The sequence below is a fragment of the Hippocampus bargibanti genome, linkage group LG15, assembly GCF_051943395.1.
Source record: "Hippocampus bargibanti isolate YZ-2025 linkage group LG15, ASM5194339v1, whole genome shotgun sequence".
NCBI lineage: Eukaryota > Metazoa > Chordata > Actinopteri > Syngnathiformes > Syngnathidae > Hippocampus > Hippocampus bargibanti.
In genome coordinates this window covers 9,713,494-9,741,404 of record NC_142748.1, presented here as the reverse complement: position 1 = coordinate 9,741,404, position 27,911 = coordinate 9,713,494, and the positions used below count along the sequence as shown (strand labels likewise).

At 40.9% G+C, this 27,911-nt stretch overlaps 1 protein-coding gene and 4 long non-coding RNA genes across 22 annotated transcripts; 3 read left to right on the top strand and 2 right to left on the bottom strand.

The window, feature by feature from the left end:
• The first annotated feature begins 90 nt into the window (after positions 1-90).
• On the top strand, positions 91-3,098 carry LOC148887687 (uncharacterized). 9 transcript variants are annotated; one of them, XR_016117519.1, is made up of 12 exons: positions 96-316; positions 403-421; positions 491-538; positions 681-889; positions 976-995; positions 1,141-1,166; positions 1,254-1,296; positions 1,356-1,419; positions 1,484-2,448; positions 2,505-2,548; positions 2,629-2,811; positions 2,895-3,098. It is a non-coding gene; the product is annotated as an uncharacterized LOC148887687 (long non-coding RNA). The 9 variants fall into 9 exon arrangements; XR_016117520.1 differs by having other exon boundaries at positions 91-316; positions 976-1,166; positions 1,254-1,419; positions 1,484-1,764; positions 1,858-2,448; XR_016117517.1 differs by having other exon boundaries at positions 94-316; positions 681-799; positions 878-889; positions 976-1,166; positions 1,254-1,419.
• On the bottom strand, positions 1,325-9,366 carry LOC148887686 (uncharacterized). 4 transcript variants are annotated; one of them, XR_016117510.1, is made up of 9 exons: positions 9,299-9,366; positions 8,755-8,831; positions 4,926-5,007; positions 2,888-3,067; positions 2,491-2,788; positions 2,247-2,417; positions 2,056-2,148; positions 1,668-1,969; positions 1,325-1,523 (listed from the first exon to the last, which is right to left on the bottom strand). It is a non-coding gene; the product is annotated as an uncharacterized LOC148887686 (long non-coding RNA). The 4 variants fall into 4 exon arrangements; XR_016117511.1 differs by having other exon boundaries at positions 2,056-2,145; XR_016117508.1 differs by having other exon boundaries at positions 1,668-2,148.
• Positions 8,743-23,383, top strand: LOC148887684 (uncharacterized). The gene is made up of 4 exons (XR_016117521.1): positions 8,743-8,859; positions 10,271-10,408; positions 21,766-21,900; positions 23,221-23,383. It is a non-coding gene; the product is annotated as an uncharacterized LOC148887684 (long non-coding RNA).
• On the top strand, positions 12,298-12,856 carry LOC148887685 (uncharacterized). The gene is made up of 3 exons (XR_016117484.1): positions 12,298-12,345; positions 12,498-12,534; positions 12,689-12,856. It is a non-coding gene; the product is annotated as an uncharacterized LOC148887685 (long non-coding RNA).
• On the bottom strand, positions 18,025-27,062 carry msh2 (mutS homolog 2 (E. coli)). Of its 7 annotated transcripts, none has more exons than XR_016117504.1 (20): positions 26,827-27,062; positions 26,537-26,685; positions 26,057-26,326; positions 25,668-25,814; positions 25,404-25,553; positions 25,177-25,310; positions 24,901-25,097; positions 24,659-24,768; positions 23,928-24,051; positions 23,641-23,791; positions 23,461-23,558; positions 23,135-23,380; positions 22,839-23,043; positions 22,514-22,761; positions 21,704-21,876; positions 20,375-20,515; positions 19,483-19,593; positions 19,310-19,392; positions 18,270-18,375; positions 18,026-18,187 (listed from the first exon to the last, which is right to left on the bottom strand). XR_016117504.1 is itself a non-coding variant. In XM_089015373.1 (18 exons), the coding sequence occupies exons 1-17, from the start codon at positions 27,032-27,034 to the stop codon at positions 19,703-19,705; spliced, it is 2,763 nt and encodes a 920-aa protein (XP_088871499.1). In that variant the 5' UTR covers positions 27,035-27,062; the 3' UTR covers positions 19,483-19,593; positions 19,664-19,702. The 7 variants fall into 7 exon arrangements, 2 of the variants coding, with proteins under 2 accessions (XP_088871499.1, XP_088871498.1); XR_016117506.1 differs by having other exon boundaries at positions 19,345-19,392; XR_016117507.1 differs by having other exon boundaries at positions 18,025-18,187; positions 18,270-19,392; positions 19,483-19,714.
• Between the last annotated feature and the right edge of the window lie 849 nt (positions 27,063-27,911).

The following is a 27,911-nucleotide window of genomic DNA, read 5'->3' as shown; positions in this document are numbered from 1 at the left end:
ACACTGCGGACTGCTGAAATATGACTTTCAAGGCGGAAGTTGTCAGCGTAGTTGGCCTTCATGGTTAAGAACCGCGTTACGGTCCGTGGGGACCGTGTTCGAATTTAACCATGAACGCCCATATTTAACCCATTTTTAATGCCAGACTCTTTCTTCAGGTCTTTTTTTATTTGGTTTTTTTAATTAATCACGTGACGATTGACGTAATCAGCGAAAACGTATTTAAACTGCGACAAATTGAACAGTCGTCCTCTTTCCCTCCACGATGACGACCAACTGCACCGCGACAGCAGCTCCACTGCAAGACGACCTCAAGGTATGACAAAGTGCACCTTTTAACTTTCTTTTTTGGTCTTGCAATTGCTCGTTTTTGAAACTTTTAACATGTTTAATCCTTTTCAGGCTTTTCAACTCTTCCACGGTAAGTCACCTGCAATATTAAACGTTTGATTAAACTAACACCCGTTTTGCAATTTCCTTTCTTTTTCAGCGTCCAGAGAAGCTAAAGTGCTCGCGTTTGACAAACGGAACGCTTAAGGTTTCTTTTTTTTACTTTTTATCAATCCATTAACATTTTTTACGTTTTCGCGCTTTTTAACTGTGCACGGTAAGTCGCCTGCGGGTTTAAACGGCATAATGTTCGATTGAACTACTTCGTTTTTTTCTATTTTCTTTTCCAGCGTCCAGAGAAGCTAAAGTGCTCGCATTTGACAAACGGAACGTTTAAGGTTTCTTTTTGCACTTTTTATCGACCAATTTTAACATTTTTCACGTTTTCAGGCTTTTCAACGCTTGCACGGTAAGTCGCCTGCATGTTTAAACGGCATAATGTTCGATTGAACTAATTCGTTTTTCTATATTTTTTTTTACTTTCCAGCGTGCACTAAAGGTAAGTCACTCGCGTATTCCGAACGCGGCGTTTTTTATTCTTTTCAGTCCAACTTTTTCTAATTTAACATTCCTTCGCGTTTTCAGGCTGTTAAACGCTACAAAAGGTAAGTCGCCTGCTATTTCAATGGCACTATGTTCGTTATTTTTTTTCCTTTTCAGCGTACAGAAAAGGTAAGTTGCCAGCGTTTTATTTCCACATTTTAGACGAAATTCTGCTCTTTGTTATAATTGTGTCATTTCTGTCCACAGGCTTGGCAACTCTAAAAAGGCTTTTGGTGATTATTTATATTTTTTGGGGGGAGGAGCACTGTTTAAACGGCTTACCATAGTTTACGTTGCTAACTATTTTTTTCTTTTTGCAGTCCACTGCCGACGTGTCCTGCTCCCCCATGCGCTCTGTCACTGGTGAGACAAAAACACTCTTACGCATACATCTCATAAATCATGTTTTAATTTCATTTCAGGACACGAGAAGGAGATACAGGAGGCTTCGGTCGGTGACGTTCTCCTGGACAAAACTGGAGGAAGGTAACAACATGGGAAATGACGAGTATTCACGCTTACAAACATCCTTGTGTGTGTGTGTGTCCAGGTGAAGCGGCGACTTGATCCAGAGGGGGTCGGTGTGGAGTCTGCTGGGTTTGGGAAAAAAAAGAGCAAAATGGCTCAAGTGAACATTTTGTAACACATTTCTCTTTTACAGGTTCCCCCAAAGCGGCACCGGGACACATTTCTCAAGACCGTCTAAATGAAGATAGAACATTCTGTGCACTTACACTCAGTTTTTTTTTTCTTTCTGCTTAGGTGGTGACAAAGGATCTCCTGGCCTGCAAAAGTGGAATCGGCAGCAACTCTAAGACCAGAAATGCTTAAGTGACGTCGACCTTTTTCGCCAGTCATGTTTCTGTTGGGAAAGACAGACTAAAAGTGTTGTTTCTCTTTCCTCCCCCCCCCCCCCCCTCTCAGGTGGTGATCAACAATTGTTGAGATGAGCCAAGATGAAAAGCATCCAATTTTCTTTTTGGGGGCAGAAAATCTTCCAGCTGGTGCCATCGAAGCCGCCATGACGCTGCACCTGCTGAGCAAATAAAATGTTCAAATGTTTTCAAGTTGACCAACATTAAAATCAAACTGAATGAAAAGCTTGACTGGTGCATTCCATACCTCCTTTTTTTCCTTCTTTCCAACAGGTGGATTACCAACGTTGGTGAAATCTCCAGACGGTCGAAAGGCTGGCCTCAAGTTGCGGTTTTTCTCCTGGACAAAAAAAAACAAGACAAAACAATAGGAAAATTTGAATTCACGCTTGCTGATATTTTTTGTGTTTTTGTGTGCAGATGGAACGTCATCCTCACCTCATCCAGAGCTGCCCGGCGAACAAAATGGCGGCGAAGGAAGCCGATGCGGTTTCTGCCGGATGTGATCGATGCAAACTAGTTTTTTTTTTTCCTCTCCCCCTTTTTAGACTGCAGAGACGCTTCCAGTCAAAGTGCCACGGTGGACTCTGCATCACCAAGATGGCGCACCTGCCGGGCAAAGTAAATTTGGATATTTCAAGTGTACCGACGTTCAAATGACATTTCCACCATGCAACTTAACTGTTTTTCTTCAAGGTCCGACGAAGTGCCCAAGAAGTCCCTCGTCCTCTTCCTCACTGGTTGGTCTCATCTTGTCTCAAAATGGCTGCATCAGAAATGCTCTTGAAGCCCGTGTGTGTCTGTTTTTTTTTTTTCCCAGGTCCACTTGAACAGGCAGCGAGTCGTTTGACGCCATGGGCTTGAAGAGGCTCAGACAAGCGACGCGGCGTCAACCTCCCTGTTGGTGAGTTTGCTCAAACTGACGATGTCTTTTCTTTTCAGGTCTGCTGCCACGGGCTGACTTCACCAAAAGCAGAAGGCTGAAATGGCATCCCACTTTTAGGTGAGTGTTTTTCAAACACTTTTTTTTATTTTTTTTTACTTTTTTTTTTTTTTATTTTTTTTTTTTTTTTTCTTACGTTGAAGGTCTTTGTCTGCACGAGAAGTGGACTTGCTTCTAACTCCTGGATGGCTTTCCTCTGAGATCAACACACCCGTCCCACGATCGTCCGACCATCTGACCGACCACTTTGCCGCCCGGCAACAAGCAGACTGCCATCCAACATTGTAATTTTTCCTCTTCTTTGTCATTGTTTACTCTGCAAAATAAAGCTTGATTACAAACAAACACTTTAACTCTTAACTTTATTCTTAAACATCACAACTTTAAAAAATCTAAAACATTAAAATAAAACAAACATTTTCAAAAAAATAATCTAAATTTTATTTTCAAAAATTTTATTTTCAAAAAAATTTTTTCAAATTTTTTTTTTCAAAAATTTTTTTTCAAAATTTTTTTTTTCAAAATTTTTTTTTCAAAATTTTTTTTTTTCAAAATTTTTTTTTCAAAAATTTTTTTTTCAAAAAAATTTTTAAAAAAAAAATTCTGAAATTTTCCAGGCCCCCAAAAAAATCCCAAAAAGTGGGCGTGGTCTGTCTGGAATGGAGGCTACTGATTCGCCGATGGCTGTGAAAGTGGGTGGAGCATTACAATAATGGGCTGTGATTGCTGGAAAGGTAGGCGGGACTATGTAAATGAGCCCCCTCCTGATTGGTTGGCATAAATTTGGGCGTGGTTATGTAAATTCTAACCAATCAGAGCGCAGTCTCATTCTGGGACTTAGAAAATAGTGAAAGTGGGCGTGGTTATGCAAATTAGGCTGATTTGATTGGTTATGCAAATTAGGCCCTCGGTTGTGATTGGTGGTTTGGGAATTGGGCGGGCTTTGGGGCGGGTTTTGGGGCGGGCATTGCAGCATTTTTCAAAATTTTTCTAAGTCCCACTCGTTTCTTCAAAAAATTTCTAAGTCCCACCTGAGATTCAATGTTAGAGGTGCACTTTAGTCACTTTTGACAGTTATTTCACTGTTTCGGTGGCTTTTAAATGCAGCATTTTTCAAAAATATTCTAAGTCCCACCTGAGATTCAATGTTAGAGGTGCATTTTAGTCACTTTTGACAGTAATTTCACTGTTTCGGTGGCTTTTAAATGCAGCATTTTTCAAAAATATTCTAAGTCCCACCTGAGATTCAATGTTAGAGGTGCATTTTAGTCACTTTTGACAGTAATTTCACTGTTTCGGTGGCTTTTAAATGCAGCATTTTTCAAAAATATTCTAAGTCCCACCTGAGATTCAATGTTAGAGGTGCACTTTAGTCACTTTTGACAGTAATTTCACTGTTTCGGTGGCTTTTAAATGCAGCATTTTTCAAAAATATTCTAAGTCCCACCTAAGATAAATGTTAGAAGTGCACTTCAATGACTCTTGACAGTCATATCATTGTTGCCATGGGTTTAACATGGAGCATTTTTCAAAAATATTCTAAGTCCCACCTGAGATTCGATGTTAGAGGTGCACTTTAGTCACTTTTGACAGTAATTTCACTGTTTCGGTGGCTTTTAAATGCAGCATTTTTCAAAAAATATTCTAAGTACCACCTAAGATAAATGTTAGAAGTGCACTTCAATGACTCTTGACAGTCATATCATTGTTGCCATGGGTTTAACATGGAGCATTTTTGAAACATTTTCTAGGTCCCACCTAAGATTCAAGATGAGAGGTGCACTTTCATCAGTCCAGACAGTGGTTACACTGTGCTGGCGGCTTTCACATGACCTCTGCATTGAAGTATTTCCGAAAATTTCACGAGTCTCACTGGTTTTGTCCATTTTTTGCCAAATAATACCACCTGAGTCTCAAGGGCACCAACGATAACGCATGAAAGGTTGAGTGAGTTGAGGATTGATTTAGTCATTTAAAGGCAAAGACTGGAATTCAAGTTGAACCATTTTTTATTGGACAGAAAAGCTAACATGACAACATGAAAGCGTTTTACCAGTCAATGTTCAGTGTTCAAGTTTAAGTCGAGTGAGAGACGAGCACACTCATCGCCACATTGTGGTGCCACATGACACGAGCTCTTGAAGCACACCTCAGTTCGCTCGCTCAGTACTCACACGTGTCCAAATGCAGGTTGGCGTCCCTTCCGCATGGCCTCAGTCTGGCAGCTGTGACCTTTGGCCCAGGAGCCTCTTCAATCTGGTCAAGTGGGGGAGAAAAAAAACAAAAGTGATAAGTCACGCTTATTTTGTTTCTGAAACAAGTCGTTTCTTTTCAATTTCAATCGTTTTTCATGACGTTGCTGACTTACTTTCACACATCTAAATGAGCAACCGCCTTTCAATCAAAAACTGCTTCACTATTCTTCATAGTTGAACAGTTGAGACGTTTGCTATTCTACCAAACCAAGAGCTTGTATTGTATTTTTGATGGAGAATAAGAATGTCATATCTCTGACAATTTTTCATTGGTGAAAAAAGTCACGGATGCATTTCTGTGAATAGTTGAGAGACTAATCTGTCCTCACGTGGATCGTATCTTTGTTGTGGAAAAAAAGGTAACGTTTTTCTAAGTCCCACCTAAGATACAGGTTTACAGGTGCACTTTTTGATTTTCACATGGCCTAGAGATTGAAGTATTTTCAACATTTTTCGAACTCCCATCTGAGATTCAATGTTAGAGGTGCACTTTGGTCACTCCAGACAGTGATTACACTGTTCTGGTGGCTTTCACATGGTCTATGCATGGAAGCATTTTCAAAATTTTCTAAGTCCCACTCGCTTCTTCAAAAATTTTCTAAGTCCCACCTGAGATTCAAGTTTACAGGTGCACTTTTTGATTTTCACATGGCCTACAGATTGAAGTATTTTCAAAATTTTTCGAACTCCCATCTGAGATTCAATGTTAGTGGTGCACTTTAGTCACTCTTGACAGTCATCTCACTGTTTCCATGGGTTTAACATGACCTTTGCATTGAAGCATTTTCAAAATTTTCTAAGTCCCACCTGAGATTCAAGGTTAGAGGTGCACTTTGGTCACTCCAGACAATGGTTACAATGTTCTGGTGGCTGTCCATGACCTGTGCATTGAAGCATTGTATTTTTTTTTCTAAGTCACACTCGCCTGTTCAGACTTTTTCTAAGTCCCACCTAAGATTCAATGTTAGAGGTGCACTTTGGTCACTCCAGACAATGGTTACAATGTTCTGGTGGCTGTCCATGACCTGTGCATTGAAGCATTGTATTTTTTTTTCTAAGTCACACTCGCCTGTTCAGACTTTTTCTAAGTCCCACCTAAGGTTCAAGGTTAGAGGTGCACTTTGGTCACTTCAGACAGTGATTACACTGTTCTGGTGGCTTTCACATGGTCTATGCATGGAAGCATTTTCAAAATTTTCTAAGTCTCACTCGTTTCTTCTAAATTTTTCTAAGTCCCACCCGAGATTCAAGTTTACAGGTGCACTTTTGACACTCCAGACAGTGGTTACACTCTTCTGGTGGCTTTCACATGGCTGAGAGATTGAAGTATTTTCAAAATGTTTCCAAGTCCCATCTGAGATTCAATGTTAGTGGTGCACTTTAGTCACTCTTGACAGTCATCTCACTGTTTCCATGGGTTTAACATGACCTTTGCATTGAAGCATTTTCAAAATTTTCTAAGTCCCACCTGAGATTCAAGGTTAGAGGTGCACTTTGGTCACTCCAGACAATGGTTACAATGTTCTGGTGGCTGTCCATGACCTGTGCATTGAAGCATTGTATTTTTTTTTCTAAGTCACACTCGCCTGTTCAGACCTTTTCTAAGTCCCACCTAAGATTCAAGGTTAGAGGTGCACTTTGGTCACTCCCGACAGTGGTTACACTGTTCTGGTGGCTTTCACATGGCCCATGCATTGAAGCATTTTCAAAATTTTCTAAGTCTCACTCGTTTCTTCTAAATTTTTCTAAGTCCCACCCGAGATTCAAGTTTACAGGTGCACTTTTGACACTCCAGACAGTGGTTACACTCTTCTGGTGGCTTTCACATGGCTTAGAGATTGAAGTATTTTCAAAATGTTTCCAAGTCCCATCTGAGATTCAATGTTAGAGGTGCACATCAGTCACTCTTGACAGCCATATCACTGTTGCCTTGGGTTTATCATGCATCATTTTTCAAGCATGTTTTAAGTCCCACCTCAGATTCAAGATTAAAGGTGCACTTTCATCACTCCAGACAGTGATTACACCGTTCGGGTGGCTTTCACATGACCTGTGCATTGAAGCACTTTCAAAAAGTCCCACTCGTTTCTTCAAAATTTTTCTAAGTCCCACCCGAGATTCAATGTTAGAGGTGCACTTTCGTCACTCCAGACAGTGGTTACACTCTTCTGGTGGCTTTCACGTGACCTGTGCATTGAAGCATTTTCAAAAAAAATCTTCTACGTCGCACTCAAATCTTCAGGTCAGAGGTACACTGCAGTCACTCTCAACAGTCATATCACTGTTGCAATGGGTTTAAAATGCATCCATTTTCAAACAAATTCTAAGTCCTACTCGCTTCTTCAAATTTTTCTGTTGCCATTGGTTTAACATGACTTGAGCATTGCAGCTTTTTAAAAACATTTCTAACTCCCACTCACTTCTTCAAAATATTTCTAAGTCCCAACTGAGTTTCAATGTTAGCGGTGCACTTTCGTCACTCCAGACAGTGCTTACACTGTTCTGGTGGCTTTCACTTGACCTGTGCATTGAAGAATTTTGACATTTTTTCTAAGTCCCACTCACTTGTTCAGAATTGTTCTAAGTCCCACCCAAGATTCAAGGTTAGAGGTGCACTTTCGTCACTCTTGACAGTAATCTCACTGTTTCCATGGGTTTAACATGACCTTTGCATTGAAGCATTTTCAAAAATTTTCTACGTCCCGCCTAAGATTCAAGATTATAATTGCACTTTTGTTACTCCAGACAGTGGTTACACTGTTCTGATGGCTTTCACATGGCCTTTGCATTGAAGAATTTTCAAAAAATTTCTAAGTCCCACAAAAATCTTCAGGTCAGAGGTGCACTTCAGTCACTCTTGACAGTCATATCACTGTTGCAATGGTTTTAACATGCAGAATTTTTCAAAAATGTTTTAAGTCACACCTAAATCAAGGTTAGAGATGCACTTACGTTACTCCAGACAGCGATTACACTGTTCTGGTGGCTTTCACGTGACCTGTGCATTGAAGTATTTTTTTTTTTAATTTCTAAGTTCCACTTGCTTCTTCAAAAAATTTCTAAGTCCCACCTGATATTCAAGGTTTGAGGTGCACTTTCGTGATTCCAGACAGTCATGTCACTGTTGCCGTGGGTTTAACATGCAGCATTTTTCGAAAAATTTCCCAAGTCCCACCTAAGATTCAATGTGAGAGGTGCACTTTCGTTACTCCAGACAGTGGTTTCACTGTTATAGTGGCTTTCACATGCAGCATTTTCCAACATCTTTCTCAGTCCCACCTGAAATCAAGGTTAGACGTTCACTTTCGTCACTCCAGACAGTGGTTACACTGTTCCGGTGGCTTTCACATGATCTTTGCATTGAAGCATTTTTCTAAGTCCCACAAAAATCTTCAGGTCAGGGGTGCACTTCAGTCACTCCAAACAGTCATATCACTGTTGCCATGGGTTTAACATGCAGCATTTTCCAAAAATCTTCTAAGTCCCACTCGCTTCTTCAAAATGTTTCTAAGTCTGTCACGTTTTTTCAAGTTTTGCTAAGTCCCACATGATGATAACGCATGAAATGTTAAAAATGACCAATGTTAAAAATATATCCCAGAAGTGCATGATAATGTCCAGCTTGTCACTGTTGTGCAGTGCACGTAGCACAAGTTTAAGTCGAGTGAGAGCCGAGCGCACTTTATCGCCACCTTGTGGTGCCACGTGACATGAGCGCTTCAAGCACAACACACCGCTCAGTACTCACATGTTCACATGCAAGTTGGCGTCCCTTCCACGTGGCCTCCGAGTGTGGCATCTGTGACCTTTGGGAGCCTCTTCAATCTCGTCAAGTGGGGGAAAAACAAACGTGGTAAGTGTTTTGTTTCTAAAACAAGTCGTTTCTTTTCAATTTCAATCGTTTTTCATGAAGTTGCTGACTTTCACACATCTAAAATACAATGAGCAACTTCAGCTATTTTTCATAGTTGAGCAGTTGAGACGTTTGCTATTCTATCGGACAAAGAGCTCGTATTGTAATTTTTGTTGGTGAAAAAAGTCACCGATGCACTTCTGTGAATAGTTTAGAGACGAATCTGCCCTCACGTGCATGGTATCTTAAATGTTTGCTGTGCTAAACATCAAAAACAACAACATTCGAGTCAAACGCTGATTGATTGACTGCTAGGGGCGACTCGTGGACGTGCCGAATAACTGTCGCAACGTATCGTAATCGTGCTCCTAAATTGGCCACATAAACACGATCGCGGAAAAATGACAAATAGTCAGATTAAAAAGTTAAAAATACTCACCGAGGACTTGGGTTGTTGACAGCGGAAGTAGTTGCTCTTTGAAGCGGATGTGGGGCGGTCCATTCTTGTGCGCCTTCTTCTTCTTGTTTGTTTTGTTGTTGGTGGATTGGATTCAACTGCCCATATCGCCTTCTAGTGGCCCGGAGGCCACAAAGCCATTTGGTAAGCAAACTTTTCCTTTGGGCTTTTCCCTTCAGGGGTCGCCGCAGCGAATCAGTCAGTGTCCTCCAGCTTCAGAGGTTTGATTCGCATCTTTGTTGCCGGCGGATACGTCAAGGCTGGGCTATTTTTTGGGCTCTGGAGGGGGAACCGCATTGATTTTTTTTATATTTGACCAGCATGCTGGTCAAGATAGGCTACAGATACAAAAACGGCACATGTTGACAACATCAACAGAACAAAACCATTCGAATATGAGCATACGGTTATTCACGAGAACAGTGGAAGCATGATTGTAACAGTATATGTCCTGTATGAGCAGTTTTGTGGCAAATATTGGAGCACTTTGTTGCTTGTAAATGAAATGCATTGTTATTATGATTATTATTATGATTGTGTTGTCACAGACGAATGTTCACATACACAGACGTATTTCCCTTCCACAAGGGGGGAGCATTTCCCCTTTTTTCCATGTCAGCGCTTTTTTTCCAGCTTCGGCTATTGTTAAAGCGCTATGTCAATCAATATTTATTTTATTGTATTTTGTACAGCCACCCTCGTTTCAAGCTCATATAACTCCAGACCTATATAATTTAGGACTTAACATTTGTTTCTGATGAAAGAAGAGAGTCTTAGGTTTCTTACACTGCATTGAATGTTTATGTCGCTCTAAAATTCAAGATTCTTTGGATCCTGGAATGTGAGTGAAAATGAAAAAAAAAAACAGGCAATGGAGTGGACACTTTTTTTTCAGATCGTCTGCCAGGGAATAAGTTAAAAAGCACCCCCGTTTGTCCCTCTGTAATTGTGTAGATATGCCACCTGAAGAATAATCCATCAGGAAAGTGTTACGGCCTCCACACAGAACGAGCGTACAGGGACGAGATGTTGACCACCAACGTGTCGGAGATCCAGAGGACCAACCTGGCCAGCACGGTGCTCTCGCTCAAGGTGCGTGCGCCTTGTGACAAATGTTCCGAAATAGTACACAGCCCGGCACGTCGTGAATCAAAATGTGTCCGAAAAAACGACCATGTATAGTAAGGCGTTTTTAGGTTAAAAAAATGACCATGTATAGTAAGGCGTTTTTACCCGAAAAAAATGACCATGTATAGTAAGGCGTTTTTGAGGCAAAAAAAAAACGACCATGTATAGTAAGGCGTTTTTACCCGAAAAAAAATGACCATGTACAGTAAGGCGTTTTTAGGTTAAAAAAATGACCATGTATATAGTCAGGCGTTTTTAGGTTAAAAAATGACCATGTATATAGTAAGGCGTTTTTGAGGCAAAAAAAAACGACCATGTATAGTAAGGCGTTTTTACCCCCCAAAAAATGACCATGTATAGTAAGGCGTTTTTGAGGCAAAAAAAATGACCATGTATATAGTCAGGCGTTTTTAGGTTAAAAAATGACCATGTATATAGTAAGGCGTTTTTGAGGCAAAAAAAAACGACCATGTATAGTAAGGCGTTTTTACCCCCCAAAAAATGACCATGTATAGTAAGGCGTTTTTACCCGAAAAAAAAATGACCATGTATAGTAAGGCGTTTTTGAGGCAAAAAAAAACGACCATGTATAGTAAGGCGTTTTTACCCGAAAAAAAATGACCATGTATAGTAAGGCGTTTTTAGGTTAAAAAAATGACCATGTATAGTAAGGCGTTTTTACCCGAAAAGAAATGACCATGTATAGTAAGGCGTTTTTAGGTTAAAAAAATGACCATGTATAGTAAGGCGTTTTTGAGGCAAAAAAAATGACCATGTATAGTAAGGCGTTTTTAGGTTAAAAAAATGACCATGTATAGTAAGGCGTTTTTGAGGCAAAAAAAAAAAGACCATGTATAGTAAGGCGTTTTTACCTGAAAAAAAATGACCATGTATAGTAAGGCGTTTTTACCCCCAAAAAAATGACCATGTATAGTAAGGCGTTTTTACCCGAAAAAAAAAATGACCATGTATAGTAAGGCGTTTTTAGGTTAAAAAAATGACCATGTATAGTAAGGCGTTTTTACCCGAAAAAAAAAATGACCATGTATAGTAAGGCGTTTTTAGGTTAAAAAAATGACCATGTATAGTAAGGCGTTTTTACCCCCAAAAAAATGAGCATGTATAGTAAGGCGTTTTTACCCGAAAAAAAAATGACCATGTATAGTAAGGCGTTTTTAGGTGAAAAAAAATGACCATGTATAGTAAGGCGTTTTTAGGTTAAAAAGATGACCATGTATAGTAAGGCGTTTTTAGGTTAAAAAAAATGACTATGTATAGTAAGGCGTTTTTAGGTTAAAAAGATGACCATGTATAGTAAGGCGTTTTTACCCGAAAAAAAAAATGAGCATGTATAGTAAGGCGTTTTTAGGTTAAAAAAAATGACCATGTATAGTAAGGCGTTTTTGAGGCAAAAAAAAACGACCATGTATAGTAAGGCGTTTTTACCCGAAAAAAAATGACCATGTATAGTAAGGCGTTTTTAGGTTAAAAAAATGACCATGTATAGTAAGGCGTTTTTACCCGAAAAGAAATGACCATGTATAGGCGTTTTTAGGTTAAAAAAATGACCATGTATAGTAAGGCGTTTTTGAGGCAAAAAAAATGACCATGTATAGTAAGGCGTTTTTAGGTTAAAAAAATGACCATGTATAGTAAGGCGTTTTTGAGGCAAAAAAAAAAAAGACCATGTATAGTAAGGCGTTTTTACCTGAAAAAAAATGACCATGTATAGTAAGGCGTTTTTACCCCCAAAAAAATGACCATGTATAGTAAGGCGTTTTTACCCGAAAAAAAAAATGACCATGTATAGGAAGGCGTTTTTAGGTTAAAAAAATGACCATGTATAGTAAGGCGTTTTTACCCGAAAAAAAAAATGACCATGTATAGTAAGGCGTTTTTAGGTTAAAAAAATGACCATGTATAGTAAGGCGTTTTTACCCCCAAAAAAATGAGCATGTATAGTAAGGCGTTTTTACCCGGAAAAAAAATGACCATGTATAGTAAGGCGTTTTTAGGTGAAAAAAAATGACCATGTATAGTAAGGCGTTTTTAGGTTAAAAAAATGACTATGTATAGTAAGGCGTTTTTAGGTTAAAAAGATGACCATGTATAGTAAGGCGTTTTTACCCGAAAAAAAAAATGACCATGTATAGTAAGGCGTTTTTACCCCCAAAAAAATGAGCATGTATAGTAAGGCGTTTTTACCCGAAAAAAAAATGACCATGTATAGTAAGGCGTTTTTAGGTTAAAAAAATGACCATGTATAGTAAGGCGTTTTTAGGTTAAAAAAATGACTATGTATAGTAAGGCGTTTTTACCCGAAAAAAAAAATTACCATGTATAGTAAGGCGTTTTTAGGTTAAAAAAATGACCATGTATAGTAAGGCGTTTTTACCCCCAAAAAAATGAGCATGTATAGTAAGGCGTTTTTACCCGAAAAAAAAATGACCATGTATAGTAAGGCGTTTTTAGGTTAAAAAAATGACCATGTATAGTAAGGCGTTTTTAGGTTAAAAAAATGACTATGTATAGTAAGGCGTTTTTAGGTTAAAAAAATGACCATGTATAGTAAGGCGTTTTTAGGTTAAAAAAATGACCATGTATAGTAAGGCGTTAAAATAAAAAAAATGGTTAAAAAAATGACCATGTATAGTAAGGCGTTTTTAGGTTAAAAAAATGACCATGTATAGTAAGGCGTTTTTAGGTTAAAAAAATGACCATGTATAGTAAGGCGTTTTTAGGTTAAAAAAATGACTATGTATAGTAAGGCGTTTTTAGGTTAAAAAGATGACCATGTATAGTAAGGCGTTTTTACCCGAAAAAAAAAATGACCATGTATAGTAAGGCGTTTTTACCCCCAAAAAAATGAGCATGTATAGTAAGGCGTTTTTACCCGAAAAAAAAATGACCATGTATAGTAAGGCGTTTTTAGGTTAAAATAATGACCATGTATAGTAAGGCGTTTTTAGGTTAAAAAAATGACTATGTATAGTAAGGCGTTTTTACCCGAAAAAAAAAATGACCATGTATAGTAAGGCGTTTTTAGGTTAAAAAAATGACCATGTATAGTAAGGCGTTTTTAGGTTAAAAAAATGACTATGTATAGTAAGGCGTTTTTAGGTTAAAAAGATGACCATGTATAGTAAGGCGTTTTTAGGTTAAAAAAATGACTATGTATAGTAAGGCGTTTTTAGGTTAAAAAGATGACCATGTATAGTAAGGCGTTTTTACCCGAAAAAAATGACCATGTATATAGTAAGGCGTTTTTGAGGCAAAAAAAAACGACCATGTATATATAGTAAGGCGTTTTTACCCGAAAAAAATGACCATGTATAGTAAGGCGTTTTTGAGGCAAAAAAAAACCCACCATGTATAGTAAGGCGTTTTTACCTGAAAAAAACGACCATGTATAGTAAGGCGTTTTTACCCGAAAAAAATGACCATGTATATAGTAAGGCGTTTTTGTGGCAAAAAAAAACGACCATGTATAGTAAGGCGTTTTTACCCGAAAAAAATGACCATGTATAGTAAGGCGTTTTTAGGTTAAAAAAATGACCATGTATAGTAAGGCGTTTTTGAGGCAAAAAAAAAACCACCATGTATAGTAAGGCGTTTTTACCTGAAAAAAACGACCATGTATAGTAAGGCGTTTTTAGGTTAAAAAAATGACCATGTATAGTAAGGCGTTTTTGAGGCAAAAAAAAAACCACCATGTATAGTAAGGCGTTTTTACCCGAAAAAAATGACCATGTATAGTAAGGCGTTTTTAGGTTAAAAAAATGACCATGTATAGTAAGGCGTTTTTGAGGCAAAAAAAAAACCACCATGTATAGTAAGGCGTTTTTACCTGAAAAAAACGACCATGTATAGTAAGGCGTTTTTACCTGAAAAAAACGACCATGTATATAGTAAGGCGTTTTTGAGGCAAAAAAAAACGACCATGTATAGTAAGGCGTTTTTACCTGAAAAAAAAATGACCATGTATAGTAAGGCGTTTTTAGGTTAAAAAAATGACCATGTATAGTAAGGCGTTTTTGAGGCAAAAAAATGACCATGTATAGTAAGGCGTTTTTACCCCCAAAAAAATGACCATGTATAGTAAGGCGTTTTTACCCCCAAAAAAATGACCATGTATAGTAAGGCGTTTTTAGGTTAAAAAAATGAGCATGTATAGTAAGGCGTTTTTACCTGAAAAAAACGACCATGTATATAGTAAGGCGTTTTTACCCGAAAAAAAATGACCATGTACAGTAAGGCGTTTTTAGGTTAAAAAAATGACCATGTATAGTAAGGCGTTTTTACCCCCAAAAAAATGACCATGTATAGTAAGGTGTTTTTACCCGAAAAAAAAAATGACCATGTATAGTAAGGCATTTTTAGGTTAAAAAAATGACCATGTATAGTAAGGCATTTTTAGGTTAAAAAAATGACCATGTATAGTAAGGCGTTTTTACCCCAAAAAAATGACCATGTATAGTAAGGCGTTTTTAGGTTAAAAAAATGACCATGTATAGTAAGGCGTTTTTAGGTTAAAAAAATGACCATGTATAGTAAGGCGTTTTTACCCCCAAAAAAATGACCATGTATAGTAAGGCGTTTTTAGGTTAAAAAAATGACCATGTATAGTAAGGCGTTTTTACCCCCAAAAAAATGACCATGTATAGTAAGGCGTTTTTACCCCCAAAAAATTGACCATGTATAGTAAGGCGTTTTTACCTGAAAAAAAAAATGACCATGTATAGTAAGGCGTTTTTAGGTTAAAAAAATGACCATGTATAGTAAGGCGTTTTTACCCCCAAAAAAATGACCATGTATAGTAAGGCGTTTTTACCCCCAAAAAAATGACCATGTATAGTAAGGCGTTTTTACCTGAAAAAAAAATGACCATGTATAGTAAGGCGTTTTTAGGTTAAAAAAATGACCATGTATAGTAAGGCGTTTTTACCCCCCAAAAAATGACCATGTATAGTTAGGCGTTTTTACCTGAAAAAAAATGACCATGTATAGTAAGGCGTTTTTACCTGAAAAAAAAATGACCATGTATAGTAAGGCGTTTTTAGGTTAAAAAAATGACCATGTATAGTAAGGCGTTTTTGAGGCAAAAAAATGACCATGTATAGTAAGGCGTTTTTACCCCCAAAAAAATGACCATGTATAGTAAGGCGTTTTTACCCCCAAAAAAATGACCATGTATAGTAAGGCGTTTTTAGGTTAAAAAAATGAGCATGTATAGTAAGGCGTTTTTACCTGAAAAAAACGACCATGTATATAGTAAGGCGTTTTTACCCGAAAAAAAATGACCATGTATAGTAAGGCGTTTTTAGGTTAAAAAAATGACCATGTATAGTAAGGCGTTTTTACCCCCAAAAAAATGACCATGTATAGTAAGGCGTTTTTACCCGAAAAAAAAATGACCATGTATAGTAAGGCATTTTTAGGTTAAAAAAATGACCATGTATAGTAAGGCATTTTTAGGTTAAAAAAATGACCATGTATAGTAAGGCGTTTTTACCCCCAAAAAAATGACCATGTATAGTAAGGCGTTTTTAGGTTAAAAAAATGACCATGTATAGTAAGGCGTTTTTAGGTTAAAAAAATGACCATGTATAGTAAGGCGTTTTTACCCCCAAAAAAATGACCATGTATAGTAAGGCGTTTTTAGGTTAAAAAAATGACCATGTATAGTAAGGCGTTTTTACCCCCAAAAAAATGACCATGTATAGTAAGGCGTTTTTACCCCCAAAAAATTGACCATGTATAGTAAGGCGTTTTTACCTGAAAAAAAAATGACCATGTATAGTAAGGCGTTTTTAGGTTAAAAAAATGACCATGTATAGTAAGGCGTTTTTACCCCCAAAAAAATGACCATGTATAGTAAGGCGTTTTTACCCCCAAAAAAATGACCATGTATAGTAAGGCGTTTTTACCTGAAAAAAAAATGACCATGTATAGTAAGGCGTTTTTAGGTTAAAAAAATGACCATGTATAGTAAGGCGTTTTTACCCCCCAAAAAATGACCATGTATAGTAAGGCGTTTTTACCTGAAAAAAAAATGACCATGTATAGTAAGGCGTTTTTAGGTTAAAAAAATGACCATGTATAGTAAGGCGTTTTTACCCCCAAAAAAATGACCATGTATAGTAAGGCGTTTTTAGGTTAAAAAAATGACCATGTATAGTAAGGCGTTTTTAGGTTAAAAAAATGACCATGTATAGTAAGGCGTTTTTGAGCCAAAAAAACTGACCATGTATAGCACAGGTGTCAAAGTCAAGGCCCGAGGGCCAAATCCGGCCCCCCGCATCATTTTTTTCGGCCCGCGAAAGCAAATCAAACTTGTGAAATTCCATGATACTTGCTAAGATCCTGACCAAAATGTCATATTTTTGGATGTAAACCACAATAACAGTCATTATTCTTGACTTCAGATTTGAAAACTAGTTATTCATTAATTGGTTGTGCGCTCTATATGTAATATGTGGAGGGGCTTAAACATTCTCCCAAATTCCAAATTCAAATTCATAACGGTCCTCAAGAAGAAACCTTAACTATAATGTGGCCCGCGGCAAAAAATGACTTTGACACCCCTGATGTATAGGAAGGCGTTTTTGAGCCCAAAAAAACGACCTTCTATAGTAAAGCGTTTTTTGGTGAGAAAAAAAACATATCTATTTATCGAGCAACAACAGGATTAGTGCCCTTTGGTGAATTTGTCCAGTCATTTTTTGATTCTGATCTTTGTGTAATTTAAAGATAATTATTCTTTCCATCGATCAAAATGTAATTTTATTATTTGTCTGCCAGACGGCGAAAACTCCATCTCCATCTAGTTTATAAATAAAGAAATTACATCTAAATCGATGGGGACTGACGGCTGAAGAAACCTTCTCATCTAAATCGATGGGGAATTTCCGCCCACTGGCGGACAATTTAAGAAAATACATCAAGATCGATTCAATGGGGAATTTCCGCCGTCTGGCGGACAAATACGTGTACTACAATTACATCTCGTTCGATGGGGAATTTCCGCCGTCTGGCGGACAAATACGTGTACTACAATTACATCTCGTTCGATGGGGAATTTCCGCCGTCTGGCGGACAAATACGTGTACTACAATTACATCTCGTTCGATGGGGAATAAGCGCCGTCTGGCGGACAAATAAAGACGTTTTTCCCCAAAAAAACAATCGTGTATCCTGTACGAAGATACATGGTCATGTTTTTCGAGGTAAAAACACCTGAAGATACATGGTCATTTTTGGGGGGTAAAAACGCTTAGTGTATATAAATGGTTGCTTTTTAACTAAAAATGCCTTACTATAAGTGTTCATTTTTTTTCAGGCTAAAAAAGGCCTTACTATACATGGTCGTTTTTTTTCGGATAAAAATGCCTTAGAAAACGTGGTCGTTTTTTGGGGGCAAAAACGGTGTGTGGAACACTGAAAATATGGCTTTCAAAGGTGGAAGTTGTCACCACAGTTAGCCTAATGGTTAAAGGCCTGCGTTGCGGTACGTTCAGTGTGTTTGAATATGACCACAAATACTCATGTTTAACCCACTTTTATTGTCATGAGCAAAAACATATTTCAGCTGCAACAAATTCAACGTCCGTTCTCTTTCCCCTCCTCGCCTACACGTGGTCCAGTGGTTTGAACGCCGGTCTTGTGTGTGGGCAGGTTGAGATCACAGCTCATTCGTGGCAAATGCTGCCTCCCTTTTGAACTACACTTGATGGTTGTCTTCATCTGTGGAAAGAGATAAGACAAGCTTTTAGTCTGTGTTTTTGTTCTTTATAGACATACAACATAGAACATAAACGGAGCTTACTTGTGCTTCCCGTGGCTGACTGGGTATGGCGGTGGTGTCCCATTGTGAGGGTTCTTGGTTCAATCCCCGCTCTGGGCGCCTTGTGTTCTTTTCTTCAATCAATGACCTTCACAATAAGATAGAAGCAAAGAAACCAACATTTCAAACGGATGTCAGAGAAAAGACAAGCTTTTTAGTCTAAGTCTTTCTATACTTTAAAGAATATCATAGAACAAAACTGAAATTCACTTGTGGTCCCTGTGGATGACTGGTTAAGTCAATGGACTCCAGATGTGAAGGTTCTGAGTTCAATCCCAGCTCTGGGCAACATGTCTGACTTGTGCTTTTGGTCAATCAATGACCTTCAGAATAAGATAGAAGCAAAGCAACCGCAATTTCAAATGGGGGTCTGAGAAAAGACAAGTTTTTTAGTCTAAGTCTTTTTGTACTTGAGAAAAGTCTATGATAGGCCACAACCGAGTCATACTTGTGGTCCTCGTGGCTGACTGGTTAAGGCAATGGACTCTCGCTGTGAAGGTCCTGGGTTCGATCCCAGCTCTGGGCAGCATGTCTAACTTGTGCTTTTATTCAAACAATGACCTTCAGAATAGGATATAAGCGAACAAACCCGATATTCTATTGGGGCCCCGTGGGCCGCTGAGAAAAGTACAAGGGTGTCGACTGCGCGGCACGGGTTCGAAACCAAGTCACAGCGAAAGGTACAAGGGTGTCGACTGCGCGGCACAGGCTCGAAACCAAGTCGAAGCGAAAGCGACCGAGCGAAGCGAGGTCGCTGGAGCGAGTTCACGGGTCCACAAGTGGACAGCCTCCCAGGGCCCCGACAAGCACAAGAGTGAACCTGCGAGCGAGCGAAGCGAGCGAGCCAAGTGTCTCAATGCGAGCGAGCGAAGCGAGCGAGCCAAGTGTCTCAATGCGAGCGAGCGAAGCGAGCTCGCTAGGCAGGTTCGAGGCGCGAAGCGCCGAGAACCTGCAAAGAATTTTACTAAGTGTCAACGCGGTATCGCATGATAAATACATGAATTTTTAGCAAAAACAGCCACGCCCCCATGGTCCAGTGGGCAGGGCAGATACTTGCGGCGCAGAAGTGCAGGGTTCAAGACCAGGCACGTGCAACTGGCACAACCTGCAAAATGTCATTGTGACAAAGGCAAGACACTCAAAATACATACTGAGAAAGAGGCCACGCGGGTGATGGCAAACACCATTTACTCACCTGTCAGGCGAAGTTTGACGAGTCGCCTCGTGCAACTTTCTTGCTCTGCGTGCTTGTTGAAGGGGTGGAAGGGGGAATCCATTCCGGTGGTGCCATCAGTTTCATCCAGGCCTGTAACATTGGAAAACATGTTAAAGCCCACAGCAAACACAACCATTATTTAAATTCAACGTATTCCTACCTTTCATGATTATTTCTTTTAGTCATCACCCCCATTCAATCATGAACGGGGCTAAAACCGTTTGACAAAGAAAAGATGTTAGACGTTTTGCATGGCGTCAGTTACTTTAAAGGCACATTGTTTTATTTCGATGACATATGTTGAGTTTAGATGTTTTTGTTTCTTGGATTAAAAGACTAAGCTGTGTTGCTCAAGTCACAGTTAAAAGGAGATTCCAACGTATTTCAATGAAGTGAAAATGTCAGTCAGAAGATCTTTGAGGAACAAACGCTTTATTGAAAATCCGCACAATCTAAATGAAAGTTTCTTTTACACGGCCAATTATTGACTGTCCAAAAATGATCTTATTTTTTTTCTGTTCTTTGCCTCCATTTTCAAACAGAAATAAATCTCTCTATTTAAAAAAAGTTTCCCGTCTTTTTAAATGTCTTTCTTTTTCTGAAATCGGAGGAAATACACGTCTTTCGGGAATAGAGAAGTATATCAAACTCAACATTTTGAAGACAAAAATAGCTGTTTTGTTTTAACGTCCAATCACACAAAAACATAAATAAAATAAACTAGTTTCTGTATTGACGCAAGTCAGCCAAACGAGTGATGTACCTCAACATGTGGCGAAGCGAAAAACAATTTTTGAAATGTGCGACGTGGTCATTTTAGCAAGTGTCCAAAATATCAAGACGGCTTGACAGGAAGTGAGCGTGCCAGCACCTCAGAGACGTACGCGTTGTTTTGTCCGAGCAGCGCCGTCTTCATTCGCCTCAACGCCGCCTTCACTTCCTCCTCCGTCATGGTGGCGGCGGGGAGACATTTGGCTTCCTCAAGGAAGTCTCGGATCAAGTCTTCTCCGACCTGGTGGCAGAAGACGGACACACGGACAGGAATGAGCCTTCAATCAAAATTTCCAGATTGCCAAAGTGAAACTGAACATTTTTTTGGCACACTTCATTTTTTTGTGCTTGCAAAGTTAAAAACGAAACGCCAAAATAAGTGTCCTTGTAAGATTTGAAAGGCGCTTATAAATAAAATGTATTATTATTATTATAATACATTAAGAAAAATGATTATATGTGATATGGATTATTTCCCTCAGCCAATATTTGGCTGGGGATAATTCCGGTAAAGCATTATTCATCCTATGAACACATTCAAAATTTATTCATAGAGCACCATTCCTGAATTAGGTTGGGTTTTGTTTTTTCTTGCTTGGGTGCCGATGAAACGCTGGCCAGACCTCTGGCCATGTTTTTCCCTTCCACAAGGGAGGCAGCGTTTCTAGTTTTGCCATTTTAGTGCTTTGTTACAGCTTCAGCTGTTGTTAAAGCGCTATATAAATTAATATGGATGTATTGTATTTTGTGCAGCCGCCCTCATTTCAAACTCAGCTAACTCCAGACCCATATAGCTGGCTGGCTACCTATCTAGCTAGCTAACTATTAGCTACCTAGATAGCTTTCCATCTATTTGAATTACTTCGGGGTTGAGTGAACGCTGGCGCGTGTGTCTGCCGCTGCTCACCCACAAAAACACTCATCCTGTGACTGTCAAGTGACCTTGAGAGTTTTGAAATTAAATTTGTTATTATTATTATTATTATTATTATTATATAGATTAGGAATTAACTCTTTTTTGTGATGAAGAGAGTCTAGGGTTTCTTACATTGCATTGAATGCTTTTTTGCGCATTGTCTGGCAGTGAATGAGTTAAATAAAAGCATTTCACTGTCACATAAGCTTTTTTTCCCTCATCAAAAAGTCAGCAATGTCTTCCATTGATAGATTAGCGTCACCCCATCCCTCAATCACAAATAATAATAATAAATGTAATTCATAAGCGCCTTTCAAAACTCTCAAGGTCACTTTACAGTCACAGGATAAGTTTTTCTGCGGGTGAGCAGTGGCAGCCACACGTTTACTCAACTCAAATAGATAGAAAGCTAGCTAGCTAGCTAGCCAATCGATACCTAGCTAGATAGCCAGCCAGCTGGATAGTGAATAGATAGCTAGCTAAATAGTTTTCAAAGCCTTGAACGTGGCTTACTTTTTTGTCACCGCGTCGCCTTTTGGCCTCGGGCTCGTCCTCTCTTCTGTCCGCCGCTGCAGACTCCTGAAACTCCTCCAGTTCCAGGGCCTTCTCCTTGGCCGTGGCGACGACCGACGGGGGGAAACAAGCCAACTCCGCCACGTGGATCCCGAAACTCTGGTCGCAAACGCCTGCAAGGAAGGAAAAATTGGAAAGTAAAAATAAGACACACAAAAATTGAGGAGAAACTAAACAATAGTTTCATTTGCGGGGTATCAAAAGAATGACCTGCATGATTGACAACGCACCGTGTGAGTCTTAAAGGGGCGTGGCCTAGTGAAAGACATCGGAAGCTCATCACCGGCCGCGCGCTAATTCAAACAATCAACCCGACGCCTCGCAAGTGACCTTTTCAAGCCGGAGGAAGCACTTGGCAAGTCGTCCAGGATTTCACGGGACAACATTTCCCCGAATTCCACAAGACTGGAGCCAGCGTGCAACCTCGTCTCAGCGGCGAGACGGGTGTGGAGCATCGATTCCCGGGTGGTGGGGGAGGTCAACAAAAGAGCTCTGTGATGAGCGCTACGTCGCGCTGGATGACGCACGGCTCAATCAAGCGTGGTCGCCCACACACCAAACCACACAACAGATAGCTGTTCACATATCGAGTTATCTCGATGCGCGTTTAAATGCTAATTACGTCTTTTTCACCGCACCTCAACCACCATTTTACTTTTACTGGTTAACCGGACCTGTGCGTTTTTTTTCGTCAATGGAAGCTATTGTGTTCAACATCACTCAAAAAAAGAAAACAAAATGGAGAGCGACCTGGCCTGACTTGGTAGCTCATGGTGAGCGTGTTGTGGGAGGTGAGCGCCGTGACGTGCAGGTTGTGCACGCCGGGCAGCTGCGCCGCCAGCGCCGTCATCTCGTGGAAGTGCGTCGCGAACAGACAGAAGCAGCCGATCTTGGCCGCCACGTACTCGCTGATGGCCCAGGCCAGTCCGAAGCCGTCGTAGGTGGACGTGCTGCGGCCCAGCTCGTCCACGATGACCAGCGACTTTTCTGTGGCGCAGCTGCGGCGAAAAAAAAACAGAGGGGGCGGGGTTATAATGGCGGGCTGAAAGGGCGCCGATAGAAGACGGGATCCTACCGCAAGATGGCCGCCGTATCCAGCATTTCGGACATAAAGGTGGAAATGCCCTTGAGCTGATTGTCACCCGCCCCAACCCGGGCGAGGATGCCGTCAATCACGCTCAGCTCCGCCTCCTCGCATGGCACGAAGCAGCCGATTTGTGCCATCAAAGTGATGACGCCAATCTGACGGATGAACGTCGACTTTCCGCCCATATTTGGGCCTGAAGATCAAAATGGCGGATGTCAAAATGAGTTTTGGTCACATGCTAGCTTGCGCTTCGTGATTAGCTCCAAAATGGCCTGCGCGCTCACCCGTGATAATGTAGAAGCTTTTCTCCCCCTGCACAAACGTGACGTCGTTTGGTATGAAGCTCATGTCGGCGTCCGTCTCCATGCAGGGGTGGCGCGCCTGGCGCAGTTTCAGGCGACGGGGCTCGTCCGTCAGCAGCCGCGGACGGACGTAAGGCACGGGCGCGTAGACCGACGCCCTGGCGAAGCTCACCAACGCGTCCAGCAGCGCCACCACATCTCCCAGTGTCTGCATAGGGTCCACGTAGCCTGGTTTGAGGGCGAGAATAATTGAATACAAATCACCATTGTCGCCTGAATAAAATTTAATAAAAGACCGTATTCCACACCTGAAGCAATCTTGATGATCTCTTTGGCGATGGCGTTCTGCGCTTCTTCGTATTCCTCCCTGCTGTGTCCGTAGTCCACGTTGAGGGCGCTCAGCTTGCTGCGGACAAACGCAAAACGATAAACGATGCCCACGCATCCAGACGCGTTTTTGTTTTTGACATGAGGGGCGGAACACCAACCTATTGGTAAAGCGCACGCCGTTCTTCTGCACGTCCAGTGTGGTGAACATCTTGTTGTTCCTCAGGTTCTTCTCCTCCTTGCAGGTGACGCGTAGGTAGTAGCCCAGCACGCTGTTCGACTCCAGTTTCACAGTCTTGCCGGCGTCCAAACCTGCCATGAAAAACCAAAACCCGCACAAATCCGGGTTGGATGCGCTCTACGTCATATTTTCCATTCCCGACTAAATTCCTTAATGGCAGTGAATCAGTTAAATCGCCGCCATTTTAGCGCAATGTGGCTCTCTCACCTAGCTCTCTGGCCGCGGCATTGAGGACGGCCTGCATGCTCTTCTCCGTGGCGTCCATTTTCTCTCGCAGTTCGGTCAACATGGGATCGAATGAGGCCTTCACCAGGTACTCGTGATGTTCAATCTGCGATAGGGTTGAAAATGCAAATTTGAAAACCAAATATGGTTAAAAAAAAAAAAAACAACAACAACACAATCCCCCATGAACTCAACAAGGCTACGGCTAATATTCGTGAAACGTCCGGGCTTGGAATTGAAGCGGATTTATGAGGGACAGGAGATACGAATGTTTTTTCAACAATGGATGCTACAGCTTTGTGTTTGCTTTCAACATTTAGCTTGCAGAAGACGTGCATGTTCCACCATGACGTCCCCGATCCACGGGTGAAAAGGACACTCCTCTTTAATCTAGAACTGCTTCATGCAACAAAGTGGGTGCAGAGAAAGCGCTTAAGATTGAATGACTGTCTGTCTTGTACCACATCATTTGTTATTTAGTAATTTTGTTGACTTTAAGAAGGCGCAGTGAGAGATTCTCCATAATGAGGCTCAATCTAATCCAATGCTGCCCATCACAGGAGGAAAAAAAAAAACGCGTCCAGAAGAACAAGAAAAAAAATAACACAATTCGACAATTCATATGACAAAAAAAATAATAATAAAGCAGAATGCACCGGTCATGATGTTGGACTACCCGATTCAAGAACACTACAAATGTGAAAAAGCCACACCTGGTTCATGTCCAGGGTTGTCTCGATCATCTCTTGGTACTTGCTGAAGTCGCCCTGCAGGTCTCTGAACGGGGAGATCAAGACCGCCTCCAGCAGGACCCCGTGGTCGCCTAGGGAGCAAACACCCAATCGGACGCCATAAAGAAGCGAAAATGTGTGTGTGACAACATTTCTCCTACAATTGCAAATCAGATTTTTGTTTGGTGGGGGGGTGTTGTTATTTTATTAAGTGAATTTGTTACCCGAATACGTTTCCAGTGCGGTGATGATTGCAGGGATCTGGTCGATGGCCTGGTGAACGCGGTAGCAGTCCTGTAAGGTAGCTTTGAGGCGATGGAACTTCTTGGCCAGTCGATGAAGGTCAGGAAAGCGCCGCAGAAGGTCATAGCACGTCTGCCTCAGCTCTGAATCGCACACCAAACTCTCCACCAGGTCCAACCTGCACGTTTGCAAAAATCTCCTAAAGTAACCAACCACCGGCGACATTTTATTCGCGTCGAAAAACGTCAATGTATTACCTCTCATTGATTTTAGTCGTGTCCAGTAGCGGTTGCTTTATCCACTGCTTGACCAGTCGCTGGCCTTGAGGTGTGCGACACTTGTTCAAAAGTCCGGCCAATGAGTGAGCCCCGCTGGTGTCGCCGGGTGCACTCTGCGCAAAAAGGTAAACGTGTCAACAGGTAGCGCAAAAATCTAAAAAAATAAAATAACATGGCAACATGTAAGCGGGTATTTTGAGGCCCACCTGGAAAAGGTTGAGCGCCATGACAGCAGCGCTGTCCAGCCTCATGTACTGACCCAGTTCCAGCGAGGTCAAGCGGAAGGAGTTGAAGTTGGACTCATCGGAGAGAAGCTCCAGGTAGCGCACCGCCGCCGCCAAGCAGGATATGGCCACCTACCCAACGACAAAGCAATGAGGCCACATCAAGCCAAGTCGCTCTCGCCGGCCGACGTTGGCTTCCAAATTCTACCGGGTGGATTTGAATTCAAATAATCGGTCAGAGCTCACCTGCTTGTCGAGCTCCGGGAGGGTGTTGCTGGCCACCGTTTCTCCCCGTTTGGCTCTCAGCAACTTGTTGAGGTCCTGGAAGACGCCCTTGCTATTGAATTCTGTTCGCTTTCTGTTCGACACCAGCACGCCCCCGCGCTGTACCACCTGCACACATTTGTGTGATCACATTATGCAGTATTCATTTGGATGTGGATGATAGTGTATTTTTTTGGGTATTGCTTTATTGTTGTGCTGCCATATTTGTTGGATTCTATTACAGCATGCTTTGTGCTGGACCGTATATGTTTTTGCAGCCCAAGACACGTCGTCCACATATTTTGTCTTATTTTTGCACACCTTGTTTGGACCTTTCTCTTTCAAAGCACACAAAAAGACAAAAAACAAACCTCTCGTAACTTGCTGCCCACTGCGGTGCCTTCGCCCTGACAGAGGAGACACTCCTTGGGCCCGACTTGTATGAGCAGTGACTCCAGGTTGGAAAAGACCTCATTGTCGGTGAACTCGCACACGCCTATGGTGCGTTGCATCGCATCCACGTAGCCCACTGCCACCACGCCGGAAGCGACGCGCACTGCCACCACACCGGTGGAGCCATCAGCACCATTTCCGCCGCCAAACAGAATATCTTCGAGCTGGGTGAGGTTTCCAGGGGAGGCCTGAATGAAATGGGAAAGATCAACAACTTCAACAAAATGTCAGTCCGGTAACAATGAGTGGAAATGGGTCGATTGATGTAATTCATTCTTTATCCATTCAACCATAATGATACTATTTTTATAATATAGTAAGCAGAATACAGTGGTATTGGCTTCAGTTCAGAAAATCCAGATTTGTGGTCTCAGTGGACATGACGCGTGTGCACAAACCTTGAACTCAAGCTTCCAGTCGTGCTCCTTGCTGTTTTTACTGTGGTTCTTGTACACCTCGACGCGGTACTGCCTGACCAGTAGTAAGTCTTTCACAAAAGCCTCAAAGTTCAGCTTGCTCAAAATCACGCTCTCCAATTGACGACTCCCTGGCGAACAACATATGTCCAAATTAATTATTGTCAAAACATTTTGGACTCTGTGTACTTGTTAGCATGTCATTGGCTAATGCTAGCTAATACTGTACTAGTTAATGCTAGCTAATGCTAAATCACGTGTTGCTAGCTTACCATAGCCCAAGTGCTTGATGACGGCGTTCGTCTTGAAAACTTCTTTCGCAGCGAACGCCGCGTCTTTTCCGTGAACCGTGTAGTATTCGCTGCGGTCGAATATGCGGAAAGTTGTGTTCGGTTTCTCCGGCATGGAGAAATAGAAGTTGAGGAAGCCATTTTCGGTGGCCTTATCCATGGACAAGTTTTGTTTGGGTTGAACCGCCATGTTGCAAACTCCCGCCACGGCGAGCGTTTCCGACAACGTCATTTCCGTTTTGAGGAACGTCATTTTCCAAAACGGAAACGGCGTTGTCGGAATGCCACCCCAACGCTTGTCAGAGCATATTTTTCTGTTTAGGGAAAATGCATCTAACGGGGAGAGGTTTTGTTTCATAACAAATTTTTGCATCTTCCTGTTTAACGAAAAAAAAAAAAAAAAAAAAAAAAAAAAAAAAATAATGACGTCACCTATAATTTGTGTTCGCATAGGGCTTCCGGGTTGAGTGAACGCTGGCATTTATGGCTTCCGCTGCATAACGGCAGAAAAATTGTAACTTGACTGTAACTGTAAAGTGTGAAATATATTATTATTATTGTTATTACTATTACCATTATTATTATTGTTTTTTAATGTCATTTAGATGTTGGCTCTCAAAACCAAAACTTAATTGACCACAATGAGAAGAAACTCACTTTTGTTTTCAAATTGAGAGCAATGTACGCAACATAAGAGTGTGCTTTACAAAGATCAAATAAAATGTGAAAAATCATCTGTGCAGCCGTGGCCAATGTTTCCAGGGCCAATGTCGTAACTGAGACAGTGGCAACTATTGTTATCTGTCTGATATTTCTTGAGAAATCCATATTCATTGTACCGCGACACACATGTTAATCTTTCTGTGAACAATGTGTGGAACAAAAACGTAATCAATTCTTTCTCATCCGTTAGGATTTTCTTATCCTTCCGTGGCAATTTTCCAAGAAACATTGCAGTGGAGAATATCATGAGGCCCTCAGCGTGTCAATCAAACGCATCCTCCGCGGGACATCTAGAAACATTATTGTTGTGTTGCTCCGAGTTTTGTAACCATGGGACGCGTCCC